General features: G+C 39.6%; 2 protein-coding genes and 1 long non-coding RNA gene across 3 annotated transcripts; 2 read left to right on the top strand and 1 right to left on the bottom strand.

The window, feature by feature from the left end:
* Positions 1-653: 653 nt before the first annotated feature.
* Positions 654-4,851, top strand: LOC134189969 (protein lev-9-like). Its single transcript, XM_062658371.1, has 4 exons — positions 654-717; positions 2,136-2,315; positions 2,393-2,569; positions 4,661-4,851. The coding sequence occupies exons 1-4, from the start codon at positions 654-656 to the stop codon at positions 4,849-4,851; spliced, it is 612 nt and encodes a 203-aa protein (XP_062514355.1).
* A 109-nt stretch (positions 4,852-4,960) lies between these two features.
* On the top strand, positions 4,961-6,616 carry LOC134190275 (uncharacterized). The gene is made up of 3 exons (XR_009971624.1): positions 4,961-5,094; positions 6,096-6,152; positions 6,222-6,616. It is a non-coding gene; the product is annotated as an uncharacterized LOC134190275 (long non-coding RNA).
* Positions 6,617-12,106: 5,490 nt separating this feature from the next.
* On the bottom strand, positions 12,107-13,850 carry LOC134189968 (collagen triple helix repeat-containing protein 1-like). The gene is made up of 3 exons (XM_062658370.1): positions 13,785-13,850; positions 12,515-12,832; positions 12,107-12,451 (listed from the first exon to the last, which is right to left on the bottom strand). The coding sequence occupies exons 1-3, from the start codon at positions 13,848-13,850 to the stop codon at positions 12,107-12,109; spliced, it is 729 nt and encodes a 242-aa protein (XP_062514354.1).
* Positions 13,851-21,847: the final 7,997 nt, after the last annotated feature.

Below are 21,847 nucleotides of genomic sequence, written 5' to 3'. Positions count from 1 at the left end.
CACATTTAATTAATTAAGCATGTCTGTATGTAACTACGTTTCACACCTTCATTACTTTCTGGAGCAGTACTGGCATTGTCAAACACATCACTGTCATCAAACTCAAATTTATTGATAATGGCAGCACCATCAATATCAACTAGTTTACAATATAAAATTGATGGAAACTCTACAGTACCAATTAATATTGCAACATGTTGCAACAAACTTTCTTGATCAATTTGGCCATAATGGCGACATAAAAACCTTGGCAGAAAAATAGATCTAAATGGCAATCATAACACATTATAACGTCAAAATCGGTGATCCTTGATTGGCAATGAATCCTGCAACAGTTTCAACATATCGTCGTTCGATCCGACCTTCACCCATAAAGCATTGCTACACCACCAATTTCTAATTTATTGTTTAAGAGCTAATCAATAGGCTGTGTTAATTAATTAATAAAGTATTTGTGCACACAAATGCATATTCTTGTTTCGATTCTAGACGCGTGCGCAACGGTCAATTGCAATCCCGCTGAAACATGTCAACTAAACAGCAAAACAAATGCTGCTGAATGTCGCTGCTTAGAGAAAACTGAATGTTTGTCGAATCGCGATTCAGTTTGTGGATCTAACGGCGTTACTTACCTCAATGAATGTGAATTCCAAATGTCAGCCTGTCAAGAGAGCAAGAACAACGTTACCGTTGTAGCAAAGGGAGACTGTCTGCTTGGTAAGAGAATGCATATAATTATATATAATTTTACATTTCTATATTTACAGAAGCGTTGTAAGGGCATCTGCCACATGGCTATGGCAGTAACACGTTTCAAAAAGGACGTTTTTTGTCGGTTTTAGTGGTAATGATTAATTAAATAGCAAATACATTTAGCTTATAAATCGTATACAGCATACTAAATATTAGAGGTGATCAGATTGCTTGATATTGAGAGGATCCGTTTTTATAGTGATTAGTGCAGTGAGAGGAGACTAAGATGTTTTATTCATTTAATTGTTAGACTAAAATAAAACGTAGTTAGCGTGCGCTAGGTTTTGCATTATTACAATTAATGACCGCGCGTTATAACTTTTATATATACATCAATTTGCTTCCAACGCTCATGATTTATTTATATATATTTTAAATTACATAATACTAAATACGAGAGCATAATTTCATGCAGCATTGTTGTGTTCTATCGGTAGTAAACATATACGGTGATTAGTTGCTTCGTGTGTTTGCACACCGAGGGATCGTCACCCCACTGCTTTTGTTCTCATACCGTATTGTTCTATTCACAACACGGCAGTTTAGACATTCTAGGAAAGTTTGCAAATGATATACCACTGGATATTGGTACGTCTAGGTCTTTTCTACCCGCTAAATACATTACTGGGATAAAAATACGACAACTTCGCTTCCGTAGTCAGGAAGAACGTCTATGTGTAAAAGTTAGATAATTTATTGCGACTAAAATTTTAGTACAATTGTTGTGCTCAATCTAGCTTACATTTTTACTATAGAAAGAGGCTGCATGTGGAATGAAACCAAACATGTCGATGGACATCGTGACTAACCTAATTAGAAAATTTATAACAAATAGTCAAGCAAGCAATTAGCTAAATAAAGAAGAAACTGCACAGGTATTAACATCATGACAACTTTAAGAAAGATATGGCACAAATATATGGTTGATTTTATCGTTTCAATACAGCAAAACAATTCTTTTAAGAGATGCATGTGTTTGGCAGTAGTTGGGAACACATGTTTGTTACTGTACTTAAGCCCATTCTCAAATAACGTCTATAGCGAGGTCAGAGGCTTACATATATCGTAGCAGCTGTTTAGGGCTCTATACTTAAATATAAAATTGAAATGTCTAGGTTTGATCTCTTCCAAAGTTGTTGTGGCATTATATTCTAGTCCTACCAATACACATACAAACAAAATTACAAATATTTCCTTACAAGTTAAGAGTGCATAAATCTTTGATCTAGAGACATCCCTATAAGCATGTAACTCTTTAGCAAAAGGAGGTTTCGACGTAATTAGACAAGAGTATTATTTGATTGATTCGATTTCCATTTCTTTTGTAAAATTGTGCTTATGTAAACATAAAATAGGTAATAAGATTTTTTTTCTTCTTTTAGAAATACAATGCCCGGCAATTTCTAATGAAACCATAAACAATGGCCGCATTCTTAACACCAATAGACTATTTGGATCGCTAGCTGTGTACGAATGTAATGAGGGATACCGCATTGTTGGAAACAGAACAAGAACATGTCGGCTAAATGGAACATGGTCTGGGAATCCTCCCATTTGTCAAGGTACGCATAAATTTAGGTAGATTTTAATGCGCTGATATATTACACAACTTGACGTAATTGTAACGTACCTTCCACAGGGAGCAAATGCGATACGCCTATAGCGCCAAACAACGGCAACGTTACTACAGAAATTTTGCAATCTGTCGCTATAGCTACATACTCTTGCAATGAAGGATATACATTGAATGTCGGAGGTATTACTAGAGTTTGTTTGCCAAACGGAGTGTGGAGTGGAAATCAACCGTCGTGTAAACGTAAGCATAAAAATCTGTTCATGCACTGGCATAGTGCTGAATGTTTTGCACATGTGCTTAAAGTATTAAAATACGAGCGTTATTAGCGTCTGTAGTTGACATTAAGTTGTCGCTCTTGACAATACTTTACTATAATCTTCGACCCTGGTATAGTTATCAGCTACATGAAAGACAGATACTAAGTATAATACGTTAAGGGACATAGTTCACCACTCTAAAACCTATGCAAATCCTATTTGCTCATCTCTGGTTGTAAGCTTAATTCTGGCTTGCCTACTGTCCCTAAATAAAAATACTTCTTCAATTTCGTATTATAGCAGTAGATATATTATTAAATTACCCAGCCTCTGTTTTGTGCAAACAGCTATAATAGTCTGTCCAATTCGAGTGATGCAAACAAGAAAAATATTTTACAGTTTTTAGTCCGTAAACTGGCGCAAAGTCGTCGGACATGATAATCATTACTCACTGTTTGTTAAATGTTAATTTTAAACGTCGTTTTTGTGATTGCCGCAGAATGGTTAGTAACTTGAACACTTCAAATTATAGCAAGTATAGTACAGACGTTATACTAAAAACAACAGCAATGCATGCTAGGAATGATATTTCTTTCCAATTCATGTTGTACCTTGCAAGAAATGTGCAATCCGATAACTTGAAGAGATTGAATCACAATATTGACGTCGACGTCGACGTCAATATTGTGAACCAGGCTTAAGACTATAGACAACAACTTAATTACTATATAGCTGTAAGAATACAAACCAAAAGCAGTATGTTATGCTTACAGTGCGTCTCTCAATTGCACTCAAACAATCAAACAACGTGAATTACTCATAACCTAGAATTTAGATGTCGTCTTTGCTAATTTTGCGAAATGGAGGGTCTGACGGGGATAATATTTTATCATATAACCATTTGCGTCTTAGACTGCATTAAATATTTGTGACAAGAATCCAAAACTTATACCGTCAAGGATCATAAAGATCTTGTCACTGTTGCATACCATAGTTCACATTGCATTTGCGTAAGCATAAAAATAATTCTGCTATTCATAACTGCTATAGCAATCTGGAAAGTAACAAATAGCATTTCTGAATATTCATTAATTACATTACATATGTTACAGAGAGTACACTGGGTGAACCAAAATTTGACCCATGCATCTACAGACATAGAATATTATCACATGACTGTGTAAGACTTGATAGCAAAATATCAACCTCTCGTGTGCGCGGGTATCAATCTCTCGTGTGCGCGGTTACAATAAGGCTCTTTTTCCCTCTGCCATACAAGAATGGTAGTTTTTTGTTGCTTTGGATTAAGACGAATTTTGATGAAATATTTTACAGGAGTTTCTAGTCGCGCCACTAAAATTTTAGAAAGGACAGTTGATGGTAGTTACCTACTTCCCAAGCACCGCGCAAAATCTATTCAACTTCTTGTTATTTCATGCAAGTGCAGAATCGAAGGGTCTCTCAACCTTAGTTACAGAAGGACAAAGTGTTACCAATTAGATGGACCTCGATGAATTACCATCAACAATTTCCTAATTACCCCTTTCTACTATAAAAACTAGCAACGCTCGAAACCATTCTTGGAAGCTTTGCCACAAACGGTTTCCCATCTTGTCAGCAGAGATAAGGCCACTAGCTGTATTACATTACAAGAACTCCAAGACCTGGTGAAATGCACATCGCAGCTGGCTGATCTTGCATATTAGAGTCTTAATACGCCTCATGAGGGAAAGCAATCTCTTCTCTTCTGCGCTCGTTATTAAAAGTCGGCAGTCAATGTCTACAAATGAATCGACAGTACATCAACTTACTTCACAATTCTCAAGTAAAAGTTAAAGATTGTCAGAAATTCCTATCTCATTTTATCTGGACGTTTTCCTCTGCACAGACTTATTTCTCATTTCTTTTCTTCCAAGGTATTATTCTGGTTTAAAGACATCCATATAAGCACGTAACTCTTTTACGAAAAAGGTTTCGACGCAATTAGACACGAAAATGTCAATTTTGTTGTAAAAATCACGCATATGAAGAAACATGAAGTTAACGCAAATACAAAGGTTTTTCTCTTTCTTAGAAATACAGTGCCCGGATACGTCTAAAGAAACCATCAAAAATGGCCGCATTGTTAGCAACAATAGACTGTTTGGATCGCTAGCTGTCTACAAATGTAATGAGGGATACCGCATTGTTGGAAACAGAACAAGAACATGTCGAGAAGATGGAACATGGTCGGGCGACCCTCCTATTTGTCAAGGTAACAAATAAAATTAATAGTTTTATATTTTGACCAATTACTCAAATTGACTCAATTATAACGTATGTCTTCCTCAGGAAGCAAATGTGATACATCCGTATCGCCAAACAATGGCAACGTTACGACTGAAACTGTACAATCTGTCGTCATCGCTACGTACTCTTGTAGTGCAGGACATACATTGAAAGACGGAGGTATTACAAGAGTCTGTTTGCCAAATGGAGTGTGGAGTGGAAATCAACCATCGTGTAAACGTAAGTAGCACATGACATAAAAATCATTTATGCATGGACATAGTGCTGTATGTATGCTTTCCATGTACCAGCATTATGGGCGTCTGTAGTTGACATTTAAGATGTCGCTCTTCGTGCATACTTGACATTACTTTAGTAATTCTCGACTCTGATATACTTATCAGCTACGTAAATAATAAGTTATAAAGTTGAAATGGTAATCATGATGAGGTAACGCGTTGAAAGTCTTATGGTCAAAAGCCAAATAGAATGATCAACGTATAGTCACTCTACTTGGCTCAGCATTTCATAAGCATATCACCTTTTTAATTTTAACACCTGACAAATAGTGGCCACTCCCTTGTTACCTATATTTGAGAACAGCAAAAAAGAAAAACCTTCACAAAAATTTATTTAGGGATTTTATTTAACTAAATCCATTTGTGTAAACACTTTCTGACTGACATCTATCTAAATCAATTTCTCTCTACTGCGATAAATGATCTCAACGTCGACTGAGCTAGCCAGCTCCATGCCAAATACAAGATAATTGCAATTTTTCTGATGTAAGAGCAATATTTATCTATTTCCACACTATAATACTGAGTATTTAACTTAGAAAAACTTGTATAACTATAGTACCCAGATAATTTGTCTAGATCCTATGTTAACTGGCTATACTCTGAGACATAATTACTTGTTATGTGACAAAAGATAATATCAGGCAAAAGAATTACTTCTAGTTGTAGAAGCTGCATATATTTTTTTATTAATCTTTATGATAAATACAATTTATAAATTAATATTTTTGATATGAAAAACGTTTATTTCGTGTTATATTTTGTAATTATATATTGTATCTTTGAGTACCTAACAACTTGCTTTATCTTGCAAGTAGTTATGAAGAACTAACTTAATAAACTCCCAAAAATAAAGTAATTGTAATTTAAAAGTAAATAAAGTCGACACCAATTACACATAACATAATTTTTAGACTTACTATTATTAATTTTGTACGCTAGCTTGCAGCTGCGATTCTACTCAATCACGTCGAGATGCCAACAGGAAACGTCACGCCGGTATGTAATTGTAAAACTTGATCAGGGTTGACTTGTGTTAAGATAATTGATTTCTACTCCTGTTTGTAGTTGTTTTGCTGCAAATAACTTCTTCAGCGCAAGAAATACAAGAAAAAATATCATACAAAGCTAAAATTAAAAAGGTCTGCCGCGCCAACAATGCCGTTGCACGCAAGATAAATGCTGGACAGTTTGCTTCGCTTGCTGTAACACAGCGAACTCAAGATGGAACTTGCCGCTGCCCGGACTTTCAGAGAAAAGTTGTGTACGCAGTAGGAGTTAACATCAATAGCAAATCTGGAAAAATTTGGAAACTTGAAGTACCGCGAAAATTTTAGTTGGCTGAATCCAAAGTTTGCTAACTTGCAATATTTTATATTGCTATATTAATGGTTGTTACAAAAGCACGTATTATTGGATATTACCGACGTGCCTTGAATAACGTTTGTGTGAAGTTATGAGCAGTCTTAAATCACTTTCAACAAACAGCTCTGATACAAAAAACATGATCAAAATTTGTGAAGAGAAGTATAATGCTAACCAATGGTCAGTTGGTTCACAGAATTGAACATCTAAAATTATGCAATCATTATAAGACTTTGCTTATCCAAACCTTCTTTCATAAAATGGTCTACGAAACAATCATCCTAGTCTATTGCAATTATTGTATCTGCAATCTCTATCCCAATTACAGTATATATAGGCTATGTTAAGGCTTACCCGAACCCTACCGTAATCAGTTCGGAAATCGATGCCAAGCACGAGAATATGAGAAGACGAAAGATCAGAGAATACTCTAACAACATCCAGACTTTGAAAGCTTGCTGCGTCCTGACCAAACAATGAATTACGTGCACAATTGCAACCGGTCTAGATGGCAAACGCTAGTAGTTTGTCCAAACACAAAATACCAGCCGCTAGAACAGATTTCAAAAGTAAAAGGCTCACAAGATCGTCATGCAAAAAATCAAAGTTAGCTATATATATGCAGGCCTACTCGAAAAATCAAAGCAAAAAGTGATACAGAAATAAAGCTTCTTCACCTTCTTATCTGTTCAAGTGGTTTCATTTTTAATGACACTTGAACTGCTATAGCTCATTTGCAGCTCTATAATTATTGATTTATCAAAACTCCTGAAAGAATGGACAAGGTCGGTCGTCAACTCGTCTTACCAGCATTTGCCTGTTAGAAACCGTTTTAATGTCTCAGCAAAAGCTGTGCTAAGTATATATAGATTTCTGTGTACATGTTTATGTTTATAGTCCTTAATTTTCACTAGACTTCTGCATGGTGTACCGGGAGATACCGAATCAGTATTTACGACACTACGCTGTACCATCTACACGTTGCTGTTATTGTATCTATCTTGCTATAAGAATTAATAAATTGTCATTAATAAATATACAGTTGTAAGTGTCGAGCACGGACAGATTTTATCCTATTGCATGATAGCCGAAAACAGTTTCTTACGCTTTGTGGTTGCATAAAGGGATTTTTATAATGTTGTAAAGCAGGTTCACAATATGAGACGGAGACGTGACAGACCGTGACAGATCGTGCCGTCGTTTTCACAATACGTGAACGCTCCGTTCCGATAAATACCATTTCCGGGCTGCATGCATGAATACGTCTGCAGTCCTCGTTTGCGCTTGGCTGATTGGGTAACAGTACCTAATCGTTTCATGTTGCGATCTGTCAGCTTCTGACGGAGTAGAATCGATTCTAAACGTCAGTCAACGGTCCCTCAAGCAATCCGTCCGTCGTCCGTCTCCAGCGGCGTCTTTGTTATGGTTTGACGGAACGGAACGAATTTCTATCCGTAGCATATTGTGAACCAGATTAGTAGTTGTTAGTTAATTAATTTAATGTTGTACGCTGTATGCAAATTTATGCTGTTGCATGGATATCCCGTTCAGAATTTATTATATACGTAAATCTCGTTCACATGCATTTTTACTCCTTTCTGAAGAAATTTTCAGTCAAACAGAATTTTTATAAAGAATGTCGTTCAAAGTTTGGCATATCCCCGTTCTGACAAATTAGCAGGAATTGAGCATCCCAAAATATTCAGATATATATTTAAGTCGTACGTTACAGATCTCGTTCTTTCAATTGCCAGGCTGATTAGATTATTGATTGTTAGTTAATATTAACCGTTGAAGACAATGCAAATGTAACCTGCAATAGCCCGTTCTCCGCACGAGCAGATAAGATTACACCTGAAAGTCACGTGCAGTTACGTGCTAGGTCCCGAATGTCCTACATGAATTTAAATCTTGCTCTTATCGTTTTTTTTCGGTAGAAATGGACAGCCTCCCCGTGCAGCGCTTGGTGAGGGAAACAATTAGGCTAAATTCTGTGCAAATGTAATTAGAATATGGAGAGAAACAAAAGTCCTAGAAGAGGGTCTTTAACGGGAAGAATTCGTCGATCGCTGGAAGCGTTTCAAAGGACGACGACGCTTGCACAGTCCACACGCGACAAGTGCAGGTGCGGGCGTGCGTTCTAATAAACCGGAGGTACAGCGTTCGCGTCGTCGAGAAATTTACGAGGGGTCGACTCCTCGAGAGGGGAACCCGTGCAAATTCCGTCCACGTCACTGTCGATGTATATAGAGTGGGCGTGCGCGAGCTAAATTCAGCGGAGATGAGACCTGGGGCGCCGGAGATACGCGCGAACAAGCATACACGCAAACTGCCCTCCTCTAATATATAGAAGGTGACGTTTCGGACAGGAACGAAAGCTTTATACTCGTCCTTAGACAGCGTGTGGAGACAGGAGCACCAGTTGCCTCCAATATTTGTAGGTGTGACTTGCTAGACAATTGAATTTAAAAAGGTTACAAGAATTTGCTACTACTAAAAAAGTAACGCGTCTAGCCTAATATTTTCAGTATCTAGCTTGAATAAATGATTGTGTTCTCATACCTCATGTCGACAAGAATACACTAACTCGCTTTGATTTCCTGACGTCCACAAGCTTCAATAGTCATCGTGACAGCAGTGTCGTGATTTGATACGTTAACCGTGTAACGGTTTGTCCTCTTTTGCGCGAAATAAAATCGCGCTAGGTGCCAAAATCCTGTTCGAACGAATTCGTTTGAATGGGATTCCGACATTTACGATTGATCCAGAACTGTTTCAAAAGTACGTATTAACTTGCTTTCATTGTAAAAGTAGTTCCATTGCATTTTCAGCATCGGCAAGCGTACGACGCAAACATGAAACGGCGAATGGGTCGTCAAAAGTCGCGAGTACGGTCTGGTCAACCAGAATAACAGAATCTTGCTTTGCGTTTTTTTGACGTCCACAAGCTTCAATATGTATCGTGAAAGCAATTTCGTTATTTTATACGTTTAGTGTCTAACGTTTTGTCGTATTTTGCACGCTAAGGATCACGCTAGATAGGAAAATCCAGTTCGAACGAATTTGTTTGAATGGAATTTCGACCTTTACGACCGATCCAGAGCTGTTTCAAAGTCTGGAATGACTTGCTTCTATTGTAAAAATTAGTGCCGTTGCATTTTCATTTTCAGCATCGGAAGATGTAAGACAAGAACATGAAAGCGTCGAATCTACTCGCCGAGATGCGGGAGTACGGTCTGGTTGAGAGGGCTGACCAACTTGGATTTGCGTTTCTGACTTCCAAAAGCATTTTAGGTTGTTTCCATAACAGCGCAGACAATTTTTAGGTTTAGTAGATGACGCCTAACGTCGAAATTTTACCAAGGCGAATTCGTTTTGGTTTTTGGAGTTCTATGTTGTTTCTGAAAACGACTAGACTTTGCAGACTGTGTAAGAGTCAGCGAAATATGTATCTATTCCATTCAGAAAGTTCAACGTCTCAGCCGCAGACGAAAAACATAGAATACCATTGGGACGAAAGATTCTTTCCAGTTCCATTCAAACGAAAAACTCCCAGTAAAAAGATAACTGGCCCTGTCTCTAGAGCAGGGGAGCTATCTCCGTAACTGACCGTGTGGTTGACGTTGAACTACGCAGAAGGCTTAACAGTTGTCCGTTCATGGGTGTGGGTGTGTGTGTGTGTGTGTGTGTGTGTGTGTGTGTGTGTGTGTGTGTGTGTGTGTGTGTGTGTGTGTGTGTGTGTGTGTGTGGTGTATGTGTGTGTACATTTCTGTGCTGATGCTGTCGTTGGCATTTTGTGTGCCTCGTATTAGTCCACCGACTCCTAAAGAAATAGAATTTAATCAACTCGTCTATGATGTACAAAGACATGGCTCTTCAGGATGGCTGGCACTAGGATTGGCACTTGGCTATACAGTTGACCAAGCAACTGTGCTCAAAAATACTGTCATTAACCTTGCTGATAAACTTCAAATCTTATTAGACAAAACCGCACAAGTTCATGGTTATGATTTGACAATATTGGAAATACAACAAGCTTGTCAAAAGATATCACCTCCAATATTTGGTGCAGCGAAAGACGAGCTGGACAGACACTAAAGAAACCATAAAATAAGCTGTGCTACTTTAGACGGGCAAACAGGTATTATAGTCTGACTTTATAATTTTTCTCAAAAAATACTATAGTTCTAATTAGGAGTTACACCTGTAATTACATGAATTGTATGTTTTTGTACAAAACATCAGCTATCACTCAACGGAACAGTGGCAGTGGTCACTGCTATCCATTTTGAAAACAACGTTTAAGTTAATTTCAATACTATATATGGTACTTTTAGCTTAGGAAGTAAATGTACATTTTTGGCATTATGAATTACTTAGCATTTTATTGATTCAAACACAAATTGGTGTGACCGCATGCTTGTCGCGCATTTATGCACATATGCTATACTCACTGCACTGTTCGTACATAACTGCATGTCATTAGTATACTGCTGCAAGTGCACATGCGTGCGCACACACGCACGCTTGTAGAAATTTTAACCTTCAATGTGACAGGCGGCAATTAACAGAGTACAAGTTGTAGTAGATATGTCAATAGCAAATAGCTGAGTAGCGAATAGAAATATAGTTGATGATTTGTGTTGCAATGAGGAGTTTGTTAGTGTAAACGTGCAGCAGTGTGGAAAAGTCTAGCGTTCGGACATTGGACAATGTTCCGCCAGATGTCCAAATACACCAATGTTGGACGTGTTCAGACAAAACGTCCACCCGTACGCGTTAATTAGTGATAGTGCATGTGTAAAGTTTTGTCTCTCAGCACATGATTGGCTTTCAAATTTGATGTTAGCGGACAGTCCCACAGAAAAGCAACCTATATACTGTATAGAATTGGTCTTGACGAAAATGACGTTAGTTACATGTCCAATTTGCCACCGCTGTTGAACTAAGAATAATTGCATTTTATCGTCCTAGTTTCAAAATTGAGGATTGCATGTCTTTAACATGAAGCAATGTGAAGCGTTTACTGGTAACCGATAATTATGTAACTACTCCAACACAGCGAAAGATAACAAATTTGTATGCAGAAGGAAAATCTAGGAGCAGCGTTGAAACTTTGCTGTAGCTGCATACATTCATGCGAGGTCTCTTTAGCAACTCCCCTCGCAACATTTACGATGCTCACGGGCCACTGTCGCCTGCACTAGACTTATATACTATATAAAGCTATTGTAGGCTACCTAGAGACTAAATTCTAAGACAGCGTTAAGGCCAAACTGTTCTTACGATAGTCATAACAAGTCCCAAATATGCTAGTAACGCATGTAGAGTATATATAATAAAGCAAACCTAATAAAAAAAATTGTGGTGTCCGACGTATATAGAGTACATGGAAATAGTCGATGTCAAACTGGTTGGTATCAGAAGAGTCTGCACTAACTTTATAGTTATTTATGGTTAGAGTATATGCCTAGCAATGCGGGAAAACGCTTTCGCATACATTGCACATAACTGCCTAGATAGTAAGTCTTGCAAAAACTTAGAAATGCTTTACGCAAAATCAAAGACTTAGTTTGAAGTCGCCAAAGTTACTGTTGAGCCGGTGGCATCTCTGCAATCATTATTTGAGATACGGAGTTCCAGACAGAGTAAGCATCAGTCACACCGTAACTGGAACATTTTCCAACATAAAAACCAACTCTGACGTCACCGGCTGGAATGTTCTCGCAGTAACCTTCAATTTGTCTGTGACGATGAATGTCGTTATTTGCATGAGTATAATATACTGCGTCAATTGTCATGGGTCCTGTACACTCTTGATCGTAAAAATTAATGAAACAACGAGAACAACAAACGGCACAATTGATACGCAGAGTCCTTCCGTATGCCACATGCAGTGCAGTATGTCCGTGCTTTTTCTTAAAGCGACATTCCTACGTAATATGACAAATGCATGTAAGCATTCGTAAAAAACAATTATGTAGTAAACAATTTACCTGAATAAGTCCAGAGTCTTTGCTATCATCTCTCTTCCACAAACATTGCTTCCAGTTCAGTTGCTGAGTCGCCTCTCCCTTTTCTCCTTTTCCTCCCAAATCTCCTTTGCCGCCTTGTATTCCCATAGCTCCTTTTGGTCCTTTAGGACCAATTTTGCCACTTGCGCCTTTCCCTCCTTGAGCTCCTGTTTCGTGACGATCACCTTTCTCACCAATTGTTCCATCTCTTCCATCTCTATCATCTCTTGCAGGAGATCCCAATGGACCTGCTGATCCATGAGAGCCAGGCACGCCTGGGACTCCACCACAACATCCCTTCTATTACAATAGCAGTTAGTGATCAAATTATTACTTAATCATGATTGCGTATTATTGTCCTATTTTTCAGCCAGTGCATAGGCTCTGTTTGTTAAATTTACAGTTGGTTTCTAAATGTGGTGTGCTAACGTTATCAAGTTAATTAGGCGTGTTGCTCAATTAGCGACTTACTTTCTTACGTACACATCACTTTTCTTACATTATCCGAAGTTTCTGCACTTGATGTAACTGCTATGTGCTGTAGCAAAAACATGAAAATCGTCGTGCTGACACACTGAAGTTTCGTCACCTTGTGTACTAGCTCTGGTTCTGCCTTGACTGACTGCTAGGTGATTCAAGTGCGCGTATTTATATACTCGGGCTATACCAAGGAATGACGTTATGGTAACAGCACACTAATATAGGGAAGTCCAGCTTATTCCATCTATGGAGTTGTTGACGGTTGGCAGAAAGCGGATTGTGTGTGTAGGATGTACTCCTGCGTTTATTCGGTACGGAGAACGTCATTAGGTTGTTGTTGTAAACAATCATGACAATAGATAAGACAACGACATAACATTTGCATTGAGACATTTACATTCCAAACATTTGACCTAACTTCTATTCATACCAAATTTGTAGGGTAGGTGTTCCTAATTGTGGACACTCCCCGGTAATTTGAGTTACAAACACTCTATCTGGTAACCTGCAACGGAGAGAGAGGAAAACATGTCCGATGTACGCACCAATGTCTAAGCTTTGGAACAATACCTGTACGACTAGAATCGCACAACGTCTGCTAGCGCACTAGCAAAATATACGGGATAACGTCTGTGAACAGCTCAAACGGGGGTGTATCCTAATTGTGGACATGTTTTTCTCCGCCACAGAAAGCGACTGGGTCTGAGTAACAGCTGGACTAGGTGCCTGAATGGTTGCCGCACAAGCTGGTATTTTGGGCCGCAATCAAAACCATGTTCTGTTGTGTATCACGACGATTCCCCTGCGAAACTGTTAGCACGTACAAGGTTCCTCCCATCACGTCCACAAATTCGAGGTACACGAATCGTTCTTTTGTTGGATCATGAAAGTGCCCTGACGTTAGTTAAGCAATTATCGAGTACCTTAGTAAAGTTTTGAGCCTAGTTACGTTGACTTGTAACGTGCTAAAGAAGCGCATTATGTGCATGGAGCGAACGTGTAATTCCAGTCCAGTAAACACGTGAATATCTTCACTCAACTAGATCTAGACATCAGTAATCCACTGACAATCTAGCTGTTTTCACTGCAACTACATCTGGCCACAATAGGGTATGAAATGAGAACGAACAAAGTAGGTGGAATGTCAATATCAGCGACATTCGTAATCCAGTCAGAATTTGACTGTCTTCACTGCTACTAGATCTGGCAACAATAAGACACAAAATGAAAACCTACAAACTCACCTAGGATAGGTGGAAGGTCAAAACTACCTTGTCTGATATCAATAATCAGCTCTACCATCAACGCCAAAAGACGCTAGAACCACAGTTTACAGTTGAGACGTTTATCTAAACATGATTGATTGTCTCCTGCATTGCATCGTAAACAGAACACTTGGTTTCTGCAAAATTTGAACGGCACGACGCCATTTTACACAGAGGTGATACACCACAGAACATGGTTTTGATTGCGGCTCAAAATACCAGCTTGTGAGGCAACCATTCAGGTATCTAGTCCAGCTGTTACTCAGGCTCAGTCGCTTTCTGTAACGGAGAAAACAATGTCCACAATTAGGATACACCCCGCGTCCAAGCTGTTTACAGACGTTATCCCGTATATTTTGCTAGTGCGCTAGCTGACGTTGTGCGATTGTAGTTGTACAGGTACCGTTACGAAGCCTAGACAATGGTGCGTATATCGGACATGTTTGACTGTCTCTTCGTGCAGGTTACCAGAGAAAACAGCGATTGTAACTCAAATTACCGGGGAGTGTCCACCATTAGGTACACCTACCCTACATACCGTGTGTACCATCCCACTGTTGCCCAATACGACACAAGTTTACCTTTGAAAACCGCAACATATCTAATAGCCAGAAACAACTAGTTGCACACTGCGAAAAGAAAGGAGCTCCACAATCACGAATCGAGTACTCAGATCTTGCTTAAAGTCTGTTCAAAGATTGGAGACACTGGGAATCGTGGGTTGTGGTAAGGATCAGTGAGGAGTCACTCGTGAGCGCAATGATAAGCTTTCTCATTGTCTACATCACGTGTTGGCATGATAGCGCAGAAATGAGAGACAGCAAAACACGTCTTTGTCACCACTATTAGCTCAGACGATTTTGGCAAACGTATTAGATCTTGATTACCGTTGCCTTGATTAATTGCCCTCGTGCGCGCAACGTACTGCATGGTCTATACAAAGCGTTTGAGTAAAACAAATGGGATTGCAAACATACTTCTTTTCCCTTTGAATTGATGGTTAGGCAATCCGAGTTTGAGTAAACTGATGTATAGATGCCTCGTACGAGCTTTCGAATGTTTGAAATTCACCTTCCTACATACGTTCACGTGTTCAGATTATCTCGGGTTTTCCCCACAGCTTTTCCATTTTTGGAACAGACTTTAGTAGAACACTAAAACTAAAGTTGGTACGCTGTAGACATTCTGCAAAGGGGTCTGCTATATGTATGGCATTTTGGCTCTCTTACATCACCATACCAAAATTATTGGATCTACCCATCTCATTACATATACGCGTCTCTTGCCTCCAACGCAGGCATCGTACACCGTACCAAACAAAACGACTAGCAGTCAAATTTTGCGTCTTCGTTTATTGTAGCAAACGTCACTCTCAACTGTTTCGTTGGCACTGGTGTGCATGTGCACAAGTTAAGCCTGCCAGAATGTACCGTTTGATTTCTGTACTTTTCCAAGAGTGTACCGCACATGTGTACATGGCTGTACGCACCGAGCTCACTCACACTAATTCTAATTAAGTCTTGCGGACCAGTGAGATAAGCAGAGGAGAAGGGTCTTATGATGCTCGATCACTATCTTGCTGTTGACTGTTATCCAATCTGTGTTATAGCTCATACATTTGAGTGTTTGACAGCGTGTGCCAAGAACAAAATCACCAACAGCGTATGCCAAGAACATAACCACAAACTGACGTCATACTGATATCATATGTTTTTAACCCCTTCCTGTTTACAAAAGGCCATTGAGCAATTTATGGTTAACTTTTGCCAACTGTGAATGTATGACGTCATATGGTGCGTGAGAACATGTATGAATTACATCATTGTTTAAGCTATTGTGTGAAAACGTCATGAAATGTGGTTTCTACTCAATCTTCTTCTATAGCCCTATCTAGAGAGGACTCTTACTACAACTACTCAACTTGTCCCAAACTTTATGACATAATATATACGGCCAAAGATGAACTGACAATAGTTTGTGCAAATCTCTTTTCGCATTTCTATTCAAAATGCTAGACGCACTCCCACCATATGCTTTTATGTTCTTTGCCAAGCAGTCGACTTACACTAGAGAAGGGCGCAAATGAAATCGATTGGCTGGTCTATGAGTCTGATTGGTAGGCGTGCTTGCTGCGGTTTGACCTGCGCGGGAGTTGGTCTGCGAACCTTGCAGAATGTTTCCTTACTGTTATAGAGTAAATTTACAAAGTCATAAAGTGTCACACAACAAATTGCTACTGTAAATCCTGTAGACCACTAATTAGACCAACGTTAATAAACTTTTTGATTTTATTACAACATCTCTGTTTCGTTGCAACACACGTCTAACCTTCGACGTCGTGGTCAGCGTCAAATAATATAAAAAGAACTAGCGTATACTGAGTCATTTATCACACAGCAGACGTTTCACAGTGTCGATCCAGAGTCCTCGTATTGCTATACTGCAAATACGTACCTCATTCAAATGCAACACACCCACAACCTTTACGTTGCTCACGCGCCAGTGTCACGTGGACTAGGCCTACTAAAGCAGATCTAAGAACGTAGGACAGCGTGAGTGTACGACGAGTCCAAACTGTTCGTACGATAGACCAGTCCGGATTATATTAGTAACTAGTGTAGGGTTCCATAACTTAAAGCAAATCTCAAATAATAGTACTAATTGTATTGTCTAATTACATCCGACTTAGAGTACATGCATGCACATCGTCGATGTCAAAATTGTCGCTGCCAAAAGAGATTGTTTTACATTTATAGTTATATAAGGTTAGAGTATAACAAGGAATGCGAAATCATGCTTTCGCATGCATCGCACATACCTGCCCAGATAGTAAGTCTTGTAAAAACTTAGAAATGCTGCACGTAAAATCAAAAAGGTGGTTTGAAGTTGCCAAAGTTAGTGTTGAGCTGGTGGCATTTCTGATATCATTATCCGAGATACGGAGATCCAGCCAGAGTAACCATCTGCCACACCGTAACTGCCACATTTCCCAACATGAAAACCAACTCTGACGTCACCGGCTGCAATGTTCTCACAGTAACCTTCAATTTGTCTGTGGCGATGAATATCGTTGTGTATATTGGTGTAATACACTGCCTCAATTGTCATCGGTCCTGTGCACTCTTGATCATTAAACGTAAAAAACCAACGAGAACAACAATTGGCACAATAAATACGCAAGTTTCCTGCATATGCCACGTTCAGTGCAGTGTGACCGTGCATCTTTTTGAAACGACATTCCTAGACGTAATATGAAAAATGCATGCAAGCATTAATAAAAGCAATTGTGTTGTGAAAATCTACCTGAATAAGTCCGGAGTCTTTGTCATCATTTCTCTTCCACACACATTGCTTCCAGTTTAGTTGCTGAGTCGCCTCTCCCTTTTCTCCTTTCCCTCCTAAATCTCCTTTACTGCCTTTTATTCCCATAGATCTCGGTCCTTGTGGCCCAATTTTGCAACTTGCACCTTTTTCTCCTTGAGCTCCTGTTTCGCCACGATCACCTTTTGTTCCATCTCTTCCATCTCTACCATCTCTTCCTGGAGATCCAGGAAAACCCGGAACTCCACCGCAACATTCGTTCTATTAGAAGAGCAAGCAACCATATTTTAATCGTCATTCATTGCTAGCTACTTTGTTAAGAAATGGCATACTAAACAGTAGGTGACGTGGACTAAATATGTAACAAAAACTTTGTTTGACACACTATAGGGTTAATGCAACATATAATTCACTTAAACAAGCAATAGAAATACGTAAAATAGAAAATTTATAATAAAATTTTTACGATATCTGATGTCCTCTTTGTTGCTTGAGCTGCTACTGACAACAAAAAAGAGACGAAAAACGCTGCGCTGAAGTGCAGAGATGTCATCATCATTCTCTGAACTGCTTTTGCTTTCCTCAACCGACTATATCTGTCTAAGTGAACTGTGTTTGCGTATATATGTGGGTGCTTGTCGGCCGGTGCCAAGAAATCCACCCTCCAGTTGACGTCATGCTAATACGACACTCGTTGTTCAAATCAAAGGTCATCCTAATCATTAATTAATGGTCTTGTTTAGAGCTAAATGCTTAAGGCGTTGACAAACGTGTGATAAGTATGACGTCTTTATATGTGTACGTATGAAGTAGTTCATTGTATTAGCGGTTGTTTGCAAACGTTATAGAGGGTTGTTGTGGTGTGGGGTTACGTTGAAGAGTCAATTTAGCATAGTATTTGCATCTCCATAGAGACCAGCTCACCTACCACAATGTGCTTCTATAACTAAATACTGGCAACCAGAGTAGACTTTATATATTTATCGTGCGTCGCGTAATATTTTGTTGTTTGAAAAACTTTATGTACGTTCTGATCAAACCCAACCGCCGTTTACTGCAATTAGGACAAGGGGACACTAATTAGTCTGATTGTGGTGATCTGAGATGTTAAATCCCAATAGCACGTGATCGTATGTAAAGTTGGTAGCGATGATGCTAACGATTCTCATGCAAAAACGCATCTTCTACAACGGTTAATGCAATCTGTTTAGAGGTTTGGTCTGTTCTTTAATTAGTGAAAATTTTAGAAGGGGAAAATTGTTACGAAATTAGTGGCGTCACATAATTACAAGCATACTTATAGTGGCTTGGGTGGCCCTGTTCATCTTCCAATTGGCCTCTAGCCGATAGACAGTTTCTTACGCTACTGTGGTCGCAGACACGAATTTTCATAGTGTTTTAGAGTTTATTCTGCTTTCTGAAGCCTTTCAATGACGATCAAGCGCTAGCTGATGATGAGCACATCTGGCCTTGTCCCCAGACTCACGTGAGCCTAGCAGTGTCCAGTCCCCGTATGGCACTTTCAGCCAGGACACTGCCAGGCTCACGTGAGTCTGGCAACGAGGCTAAGCACGTCCACTACAAATGCGTGTTGCTGCATGTAGTATATATAGTCCATGGGCCAAGGTCAAAAAAAGGCTTCTGAAAACAAGTCCCATTCCACCTTCGTGAAGACACAAGTTTCTTATCACCAAATGATAGACATGTCTAAGTACAGCATTTCTTCACTTGTCCCCCGTTGCGAAGAGTGTTCGTTTAGCTGTAATTAAATATTTTAATTTAAGCAGCGCCGACGGTCCGTTGTCCAAGGTTGAACGATACGTAGTAGCATTTAAAAGATGTTTGGAAACTAAGTAAATTATGTTCTACACCAAAGTCATTGCATTTATAATATAGTAATACCACATTTCTTACATAAAACACTCAAAATCGGCAGCTATATGTCGCTGTGATATTTACGCTGTCAATCCCCTTCTGACGATACGCTGCTATCTTAACCTAATTCTCAGCAGTATCATCACTATCACTATAATCATCTTCGTCGTCGTCGCCGTCGTCATCATCATCGATAGGAGCATTATGAATATCTACAGCATTGGTGTCGTCCTCTCTCCAGTCACAGTTACTGCAATTCTCGCATCGACAGATTTCTGTACACTTCAGTTCATTTTTAAAGCAACCGCAGCGATTGCTGTTGCAACCAGTTTTGCGGCTGCAGCTAAGTACTTCTATAATTGCACCTGGTACTGGGGGCTGGCTCATCCACTTGATTTCTATTTTTTCCTGTCCATACACAATCCAACCGTGTCCATTACAACTTTCGACGGCAGGAAATACTTGAAGAGCATGTTTTCAAATGTAGGCTTGGTAGTTGGTCCGTTTGACGTGCAGTGACAGGGCATCGGCTGTTGGGGGGAGGTTCTGGCACGCAGGAGCCTTAGCACAAAAGATTTTGTACTTTGCTTCATTAATAGATGTGCAGTTCTGTTGTTCATACAATCGACAAACAAACAATTCGCAACTTTTTTGAGTGTCTAATGAGCATTCAGAGGTTACTCCTAGTCCTGTCATGCCTGCCTGAATTGTACGATCTTTTATTAAAATTTCAAAAGACCGCTTTTGCCTTTACCATAGAATGCACTCGTAGTATTGCAACCAGTGAATGCATGATATCCTGGAAGAAAGTTGCATATTTCTAGATCTGTTCCAAGCGCGTGGGCTAGCCTCGACAAATGCACGAAACGCCGCCGGTCCTTGGTACCCGTTAGCCACAGTAACTGAACATGACGAAAAACGTCCAAAGAAGCTGCATATATGTCAATGACAGCAACGTCAGTGGCTGGAGATTTGATGATGGTAGTTGATTCTCTAGATTGTGCAGCGTGCTCAGCGTGTAGGAAGAGTCTTGTATCTGCCTCCTCATGAGAGCCCGTTAGCTCAAGAACCTCTGACCGCGATACCTGTTCACCGTCGGTAGATGCATATGTCTAGCGGACACAACCGGTTCCGAAACAAACGTAAAAATTGAAGTTTTTGAGCATCCTACTGTAGCAAGAAGAAGTCCACTCGTTTACTAAAAAGTCTAACAGAGCACTCTTGTTCTTTCCAGAGCTGAGTTACTTCTTCCACTGCTTTGGACATCGCTGAGACGCATTAATAATATGGAAAACAATAACGCCGGTAGAGACACGCTTGCTGCGCTCTGCGTCTTTGATGGATACAGATGGATACCGATCTAAGACAGAGTCAACATGAGAAAGCTGATCGTGGTCACGAGTGCCTAATACTGAGCGAAGAATTTGAAAAGTAACATCTCGAAAAGTGCCTGTATGCCTAGTGGTGATAGTGATTGAATGGTAGCCATTGCGTCGACTAGCAGTGCTGCTCTGCCAATTTTTCCTATCGGGGAGCCATAGCTTTCCAAAGAGAGACAGTAAAGAAGACTTGGTTGTTTTATTCAAATTACCTTGCGGTGAAGCCAAACTCAATGGCAGTGGACTTAAGGAAAACAAAAGAACCATCCGCAAGTCAAGATTCCTACTCGTCAAAATTGCCAACATTCGTGAAAAGAAGCTCCTGTCAGCCTTTATTGCAACATCACGAGAATTAGCTCTGACTGTGACTGTCTTGGCCATCGATGAGAAAGTTTTTATCTTCAACTTTTGCAGCTTGTCAAAATATCCAACACTGCCACTACACAAGCGTTCATGAACAAACTTCTCGGCATGTGTGCTTCCAATTTGGTACGCTTGCAAGAGGTCGTTCGCGACGTCAGGTGGAGCCATTATTCCAGATGAAATGTTACTTATTTACTTTCTTGGCTTTTCTAGGTCGAGTATACTTCTTATAGCACTCACGATGGTAGTATCCTTTGGGACCAGACTCCCAGTGTCTGCTAAGAAGGCGCCAGACGTCATCTTGTCGTATCTCCGCTACTTTTTGAAAGGTCTTCCAACTAACATCGGTAAAAGATGTCAAGTTTCCAGTGTTGTCTGTGCAATGGCAAAGACACTGGCTCCAGTCTGGGTGAAACACCTTTTGCGGCATGATATTCAATCATTTCGTCATCGGCTATTTCTCTAACCGTCGACATTATACAGTAATAAAGATTACTCTGCGGACTATCTATCGAGCTTTAAACAGTCAGAACATAACACAACGAGAATAAAGTGCATACAGCCTACGCCAGCTATTCGCTGCAGTATCACCTAGTGTAAATATAGCGGGCATTACATCACCTAGATCCTTA

Source organism: Corticium candelabrum, chromosome 14 (genome assembly GCF_963422355.1).
Source record: "Corticium candelabrum chromosome 14, ooCorCand1.1, whole genome shotgun sequence".
Classification (NCBI taxonomy): domain Eukaryota; kingdom Metazoa; phylum Porifera; class Homoscleromorpha; order Homosclerophorida; family Plakinidae; genus Corticium; species Corticium candelabrum.
The sequence above is the reverse complement of the archived record's forward strand: the minus strand, read 5'-3'. Positions and strand labels throughout refer to the sequence as shown.